At 33.4% G+C, this 8,956-nt stretch overlaps 1 protein-coding gene across 7 annotated transcripts in view; it reads right to left on the bottom strand.

Moving 5' to 3' along the window:
• Positions 1-276: 276 nt before the first annotated feature.
• The window catches only part of LOC114337868 (partitioning defective 3 homolog B), a 295,752-nt gene continuing 287,072 nt past the window's right edge, over positions 277-8,956 (bottom strand). For all 7 annotated transcript variants that reach the window (XM_028288425.2, XM_050642575.1, XM_050642574.1 and 4 more), the window contains one exon: positions 277-7,991. In XM_028288425.2, coding sequence (XP_028144226.1) covers positions 7,694-7,991 — 298 coding nt within the window. In that variant the 3' untranslated portion in view covers positions 277-7,693. The remainder of the gene's footprint in view (positions 7,992-8,956) is intronic.

The following is an 8,956-nucleotide window of genomic DNA, read 5'->3' as shown; positions in this document are numbered from 1 at the left end:
GACACTCCCCTTCTTGCTCTTTGGTCTTTATTTACTCCGCTGTTGTAATGAACATAATATAATCTATTATTTTTTTTCTGTGATCCTTTTTCTTTATTTCAGTTGGTACCGCAACGTCCATTTTCCATTGTCTTAGTTCCGTAAAAGTTTCTTGGTATTTGTTGTTTATACTCTTTATCTACTTTATTAACCCTCCTACTTTATCAACCAGGCTTGGGACTGGCTACGGAGGAGCTTGGGGCAGGCTTTTCTTTTTAGATAATTGAAAAAACTGTCTTTATAAAATATATATTTATTTACAATATAAAATATACTGTCTATGTACATAATAAAATCAATTTAATATAAGAACTGGCAAAAAGCCTCATTCAATAAATTTAAAATTATGAGCACATATGTTAAAATAGATTTCGAATGTTTAATATGGAATGACAGTTACGACATTAGTGATTCACATAATTCGAGTAATATACAAATATTGGAAAGATTTAGAACAAAAAAGATAAAAAAAAACGTACTTAAAGAAATACTGTAGTAGGTAAAGTTATTATTTTGTATTTATGTGAATCACTTCGTTTACGGAATACTAGGAAGTATTTATATAGTGAAAATATACATTAATAGTTTAATAAACAAATATTAAAGCATCGTCAGATGGTTGAAAATATTTACTAATGATCAGAGGGAAAAATATTAGGTTTGATGATTTATTTATAATAAATGTAAAAAAAAGTTTAAATCATTGACATACGTAAGAATCATTACTATAATAAAATATGATAAGTAGAATTGCCAGCAATTTCTTAGCTATCGGTACTATAAAAGTCCATATGCCATTTTTTTAAATTTCATTTAGTACTCTTTTGCCCTGTAATAGCACAGTGGGAATTAAATTGTTAAAGCCACTTGATATAATTTAACTTAATGTTTAAAGACGTATGTAGTTGAGATAATTTTTAGAGCTATCGAGCTGAATATAATTATATACGTTACTACGACGGCGATAAGTACTTAGCTTCACCGTTCGATGGCGCCACTATCACAAGAGAAATTACTATCGTGTAGTACAGTCGTTCTCAATCTTTTTGAGTCATGCACCACAAAATACTTTTTATTACTTTTGGTGCCAAATAACTGAAATACCTATCTACCACCAGTGGTACGTGTATCACAGATTGAGATCCGCTGGTGTAGTACATTCTCCTAGAGGCTAATGTCAAAATTTCAGCCGAATTGGTACACCGCCGAATGAAGATGCGCTAGATTTGAGATGAGAGTACAGATTTCAAAAGACCACAAGGGTTATATAGGGTGTCCCAAAAGTAGCGGAACGGTCGAATATTTCTCGAAATAAACATAGTATCGAAAAACTGAAAAATACGTGTTCAATAATTTTCAAAAATCTATCGAATGACAAAACACACGACCCTCCACTCCATCCCCTAGAAGTGGGGTGGGGGGTAACTTTGAAATCTTAAATGAAAACCCTATCGAATGGCATCAAATACGGCCCCCACTCCACAACCTAGAGGTGGGGTGGGGGGTAACTCTAAAATCTTAAATAGCAACCCCAATTTTTTATTGCAAATTTGGATTCGTCATGAAAAATTAAGCAACATTTATTCGAAACCATTTTTACAATTGTTGATAGATGGCGCTAATAAATCGTTTTTTTCAAATTATAGCGCCATCTATCAAGAATTCTAAAAAATGTTTTAAATAAATGTTGCTTAATTTTTCATGATTAATCCAAATCTGCAATAAAAAATATAGGTTGCCATTTAACAATTTAAAGCTAACCCCCACCCCACCTGTAGGGGGTGGGGTGGAGGGTCAGGTTTGGTGTTATTTGATAGGTTTTAGAAAAATATTGAAAACGTGTTTTTTAGTTTTTCATTTGAAAGTGTATTTCTCGAGATATTAGAGCGTTTCTATAATTCATCTATGGTATCACAATAAATTGTTTTTGCCGATTACAGCGCCACCTATCCACAATTCGAAAAAATATCTCAAATAAAAGTTGATTACTTTTACATAAGAAATCCAAATCTACAATAAAAACTGGAGGTTTCTATTTAAGATTTTAAAGATACCCCCCACAGCAACACCAGAGTGTGGAGTGGGGGATCGCGTTTGGTGTCATTGGGTAGATTTTTAAAAATTATTGAAAACGTGTTTTTCAGTTTTTCGATGTTTAGTTCGCGAAATATTCGACCGTTCCGCTACTTTTGGGACACGCTGTATGTTATCTTGTATGGAATTTTGGGCATGAGAAAGCTGTAGGTGCGATTGGTGTCGCGTGTGCCTACTCCGGACATTAAGCGCAACTGTGTGACAACTTCGGAGCAGTGTTTTAAGCTGTTCAAGTACAGTCCGAAGTAGCTTCTGCGCTAATTCGTGAATGTCGACAAAACATTATCTACTGGTACTCGCCAGAGACCAAGAAGCAGTCGAAATAGTTGACTTAACCCGGCAAATGTACTACGAAGAACGCGAATTATAGAAATAACGGCCCCATTTGGCGAAGAAATTCCCTATCTTCCGCCATGACAACGTACTGGCTCTCACCTTCGCCGTCGCCACGGCCAAAGGGATCGATTTGGCCTATAAACTGCTACCACATCCACTGTATTCTCCAGGTTTGGCCCCGTGCTAATCTTTTAGTACGTTCTTTAACGGTAAAATATTGCAAAACCTCTAAATTTTAAAGAACCGCTTAGATTGACATGAAATTTGGCATACACATAGCTAACAAGTCAAAGAAAAAAGTGATATTGTGCCGAAGTATGCTTTTGTCATGGGGGTGAGTTTCACCCCTTCTCGGGGGTGAAAAACTATACGTACAAAGTAAGTCCGGAAATGGATACATTGACTAATTTTAAGTAACTTTTGTTCTTTAGAGTTTTTTCATTAATTCAATACTTTTCGAGTTATTTGCGAGTGAATATGTTCATTTTTCAACAAAATAACCACGCTTTTAGACGGTTTTTCGCAAATAACTCAAAAAGTAGGTATTTTGTCGAAAAAACATTCCTAGCAAAAATATATCCTGTAAAAAATTGAAAAAAATGGTGTATATATTAGGTCTTTATACCTAGTAGAAGCAGAATTATAGCTAATGAAAAAATAGGTTCATATTCGTCAAATTCCAAATGGAATACTTTAACGTGAAATAACCAAAAAATATAGCACTTTTTGGGAAAAACGTATTACACCTTATTTAAACTGTTTAAAAAACTTAATTTTTGTTTTGTAAAAAAAATTTCTAGCATCAAAATTAAACAAGTTATGCTCAAAATAAAGTTATTCCATTTTTTTGGTAAAAAATCGGGAAAATCACCTCCTAATTAGTATCTCAAATGAACTTAATCGTTACCACTTCACAAGTTTCTTTACTCGTGTATGTATTGTTTATATGATCTGTAAGTTTCATCGGTTCAAAGTCCTTATTTTTGAAAGGGCTGTAGTTAACAAGTGTAGTTAACTGTACTGTAGTTAACAAGTCACTGATCACGAGTGTATGCAAATTTAGAAACACCAAATCTTAAGTTGATACAGTAGCGATCAACAGGTGGCAACAAACGCGGTCCAATATTTCGAAAATTATGCAAACTTTCAAAAGTGAGGCAACAGTGCGTCGGTAATTCGACACTAACAGTGACGTTTATACTATCAAAAACAATAATTTTTATACACATAAGCGCGAAATGTTGCCAAGTCAGTGACGTTCGATTTCTTGTTATAAAAAAATCGATTTTTAGTAGTTCCAAGATCACACAAAATCTAGGCATGGGATAAAAATGTTTATTTGAAGAAAGTGTATTTTTTTTTACTTTCTTAATGGCGGTACAGGCTCCTTTTTTCAATATTTTATTTAGTTGTAGATTAATTTCCATATACCAACATATTTCTGAAATTGGGCTCTGTACCGCCATTCTTTATTATATTACGAATATGTGTGCCAAATATCACGACAAAATATTCAAAATTAGAGCCGCAATCTTGGAACGCGTTTGTTGCTACCTGTTGATCGCTACTGTTTCCTCTTAATCAATTTTTGGCTTACAAAAAAACAAAAAAATACAAGATCTTCAGAGAAGCAATGCTGACTTTTTTGTTTTTTGAGATTTTTGGTATCTCTAATAATTTTTAAGTTATTTTGAAAAAACCTTTTTTTTTTTCAAAATTAACAATTTTACTTTGCAACCAAATTTTTTCAAAAATAAGCACTTTAAACCGATGAAAATTACAGATCATATAAACACAACCTAAGTAAAGCAATTTGTGAAGCGGTAACGATTAATTTCATTTAAGTTGCTAATTAGGGGGTGATCTTCCTGATTTTTTTTTGCCAAAACAAAAGGGACCAACTTTATTTTGAGCGGAACTTGCTTACATTAAATTTGTTGCTAGAAACTTGTTATAAAAACAGAAATAAAGTCTATTTTAAACACTTTAAAACAGTTATAATGGGGTTTCCCCAAAAAGTTCTTCATTTTTTGGATATTTCACGTTGAAATATTCCATTTGAAATTTGGCGAATATGAACCTATTTTTCATTGGCTATAACTCTGGTTCTACGAGGTCCAGAGACCTCAAGCGTACACCATTTTTTTACTTTTTTACAGTCTATATTTTTGCTAAGAATATTTTTTCGACATAATACTTACTTTTTGAGTTATTTGCGAAAAACCGTCTAGAAACGTTGTTATTTTGTTGAAAAATGAACATATTCACACACAAATAACTCGAAAAGTGTTGACTTGGCGAAAAAGCTCTATAGAACAAAAGTTACTTAAAATTAGTCAGTTTATCCATTTCCGGTCTTATTTTGGACATATATTTTTTACCCTCAAGAGGGGTTGAAAGTCACCCCAGGGCAAAAGCACACATCGGCACAATATCACTTTTTTTCTTTGACATGTTAGCTATGCGTATGCCAAATTTCATGTCAATCCAAGCGGTTCTTTAAAATTTACAGCAAACACCGTGAAAGAATGTACTATTTTTGTTTTTAAACCTCTAGAAAACGTATTGTTCAGATGGGTTAAAGAAGTTCAGAAGATAATCACATGTCCACAAAAATACTATTAGAGAACATTAAGAAAGAAAAACTCAGAAATAAAAAAACTTAATGACATGAACGACTGCCAATATAAATTTCTAACAATGTTTTCTTTACATTTTGTAAATAATTTAAGTTTTGTATGGAATAAAATCGATTTTAATAGAACTAAAATTACGTTCAATATTATCACAATTACTTTTTACATTATCGTCCTAAGTTCAGCAAAAGGGCTGAAATATTTTAAATATAAATAAAATTATTTCAATACAATTTAAATTTTAGTATAAAAATCAAATACTAAAGTGAATGATTGCTGTAACACAAAATTTTTGAAAGAGAATGTGTGTTATTAAGATTTCCTTCAAATTTCAGAATGACTAAATCAATTTCACAAGAATTTTGAATGTTTCTCATTTTGCATTAATTGTACAACACAGTATCTTCGATTGTAAAATATTTTAAAAAAGTGAATAAGTGAAGTGAATGTGACCTAATAAAAATAGCATCTAAAGGCATAGGCGCCTGTACCCATGAGCAGGGGGATGCCCCCTAGTTCTTCGGGTGCTTTAACCCGGGAGCAGTCGCGCTGTTAGAAAAATCTAACATTTGATCCTTTTCCGTGATAACTTGATGAAAACTTTTGCAACATAAATTTCCACTCATAAGTGCCTTGAAGAAGATTGTAGTAATGCGTAGGAATTTAAAAAAAAATAATTTTTTTTATCTTGTTTTTGTGGAATTTATGGCTTTGGTTAGAACCAATTAGCTTTAAAATTGTTAGAAATAGATATTGTTAACATAACAATTAAATAAAAATATTATAAAACAGAAATTTGTACCTCTTGCCATTCCTATACAATAATACATAATTTTTGGCGTTTTCTTATGGAATTTTCCATGAGGAAAAAGACCGTACCGGTGCAATAGATTACATTTTCGCACTGCTTTGATGATGTTTGCCCCAGTATAGACGAAACATCAGGAAGAAACAGATTTTGAGAAAAATCTTACCATTTATTAATGGTGGAGTATTTACGAGGGCAATTGCAATAATGAATGATGTTCATCAAGATCATGTTCGTGCAATGAGTGCTGCTCATCACGTTGAACATCATCACAGATTAGCATCGATATTTAGAATTTAAATTTTCGAAGACAGTTTGGTTGTGAGAAGAGTACAATTGAGCAAGATCTTACGATTCCTCACCTTTGCAGTGTTGTCTGGTAATATAAAAAAATAGCTGCATAACGCCCCTGACAATCTAGATGATTTTTAACATAAAACACTGATGAAATGAAAAATACCCTGACAAATATCTCCAGCAAGATACTTCCGGTTACTACTTACACAAGATTAATTGCATAGCTGTTCCTATCGATCATTTTGATAATAAAAGCGTTCCAATATTAAACATTTTTCAATATCTTTTCAAATTTCATTTTTCAAATCTTATCAAAAAACACACACTTTTGTACACAATGTACATTTAGAGTTAAGAGTAATTAACGCTGAAATGTCTTAGCAATCTTGAATAATTAAACAACATTGGGGTATTTATACAACCCGATAAGAATTATTTTGATTGGAAGTATCTAGGCCCACTGGCAATTCACTCTTTTTAAAAATTCGTAAGAAAAACATAAAACTAAAACAAATTTGATTGATGCGTTCTTTTAATGCACCAGACAATATCATATTATATAGAAATTTGAAGAAAATCTTATTTAAAGTGCTTTTTGAACAATTAATAAATAATCATTTTTAGCAGGGATGAACAATAAATAACACAATTATTAAAATCAATATGAGAATATCAGTCGATTAACGTAGTAACTGATATTAGATTGAACATCAATCGATTATAAAAATTAACTTCAGTAGCAATATTGCCAATATGTTCATCAATTCCAACAGAAACCATTCCATTAGTGGTGGCATCATGCCGCCATATTTTGTTGACACAAAATTCTAAACAAACCAATTGGCCTATTGTAGCATTTTTTATACCACATTTCGTTATTCCATCACATAGTATTCTTTAATATTGGTCACATTCAGGAGACGGAAAAGTGAGGGAGCAGTTCCCGATGGAGCGGTAACAGTTGTGTTTTGTCTTGTGAACACTCCGCTCCCTAAATTCGTGACAGCCTATCACTTTCTGTTCTATGTGAGGTTATATACTTGCCTCTGCACAATAAACTATTTTTACTTCATAAGCATGGTCAAAGACCATGGATTGTTTACCGTCGGCGCTATTTTCCAATTGATAATTAGTACTTGATCATTTTTCAAAAAGTCTATTGACAAATTCACAAAAGTAGCATACGTTGGACGGATGTAGCGGAATTAAAATAAGCTTACTGTCATGGCGACCGTTCCGTAACACGTTCCGTAAGTAGCGCCACATTCAGAGAACGAATTCCCAACAGTTGCGGAACCGCTCCGTCACTTTTTCGTCTTCTGAATGCGACAAATGTTTCTGAAAAGTACAAAACAAACGAATATGCAATTTGGTTGTTTAGAATCAAGATTTGAATCTAACCTCAAATATAAAGCAGACATGACGTCATAGTAATACGACGTATAAAACAATTACCAAATAAAATGTACGTCTAAAATTAAAATTACACTTTCGTCCCACTTTGGTGATGCTCCCCTATCGTTACTTGCGTCACGAAGGGACCTCTTCCTCTACCAGACGTATGTCTGCTCTGTACTGGTTGATTTCTTGGAAGAGAGTTTGAATTAACGTCTTGTTGGTAATGAGATGGTTGCTGGGAGGTAGTTTGAGGAGCATTTTGTCGGGATCGGCCTCCGTTGAGGATGGATTGGATGCTTTCGTATTCGTAGTAGTTCGAAACTGGACGTAGTTGGTTATCTGACCTTGTTTGGCGCTGTGAATGATACTGATGTTGTTTTCGACTGAAAGTAGTTAATTGTGAGTACAAAACTAATAAATACGCAAACATCTTAATTAAAAGTGATATATAACGGGGTCTCAGAAAATATGATACAGTGCTATAGTATTGAAAATAACTGTAGTCCATTCGGGTTAGACCAAAAAAAGGTGAGCATGGCGAACTGCCCAGTCTTGCATGGCGAGTTGCCCGAAATTGTATTATTCTAACCTTTAGCTTTAGGGGGTCAATAGTAGTGTAAATTTAAAATCGCGACTGAAATCCACCATTGCGTATCAAGTAACTAGTGTCGATGCACACTAGCCCAGAGGAACCGATAGCTTTACGTACCCTCCGAAGCAATGTGATGGATTGTATCATGCTTTAAATTAAATGATTACTAGATTTTTTCGGAACTGTCTCTTCAAGAAGTAAGTTTAAAATATTTTTTACATATACAGAACATTATAAACTGTAAATTCTTTCTTTTATCTTTCCTTGGCTCATGTTTCGTCTTTTCTTCGCACTAGATGTGCTTCTTCTACATGATTTGTACACTGCTGGTGTTGTTCTGGTGGTCTTCCTCCTAAATGCCTTCTCAGTGAACATTGGCAATTGTTATGGCAAATATTTCTCGAGTTAAGTAGTTTTCTGTTGTGTGGGTTCTTATGTTGCGTCACCAGGACTTTTCTTTCATCTTATACTCTTTCCTTCCCTTCCCTATTCATCTTATTCTAACTTCCTTTTTTTTTCTTTCTTCTAATACTACATTAACTTGTTCTATAAGAGATGCCGGGTTAAGATAGGATATTATAAGAGATGCCGACTTACACAATAGGGGAAAATATTTAATAAGTCAACGGAGCTTACGGCCTAAGCTGATGATTTGGATTTGATCGCACGCACCACAAGAGGACTTAAAAAGACGGTTTCCACCTTCTTAATTCCGCACAAAACATGGGCCTAAACGAAGAAAAATCACAAATGTTC

Source organism: Diabrotica virgifera, chromosome 2, assembly GCF_917563875.1.
Source record: "Diabrotica virgifera virgifera chromosome 2, PGI_DIABVI_V3a".
In the NCBI taxonomy this organism is placed as follows: Eukaryota; Metazoa; Arthropoda; class Insecta; order Coleoptera; family Chrysomelidae; genus Diabrotica; species Diabrotica virgifera.
This window is presented reverse-complemented; position numbering and strand designations above follow the sequence as displayed.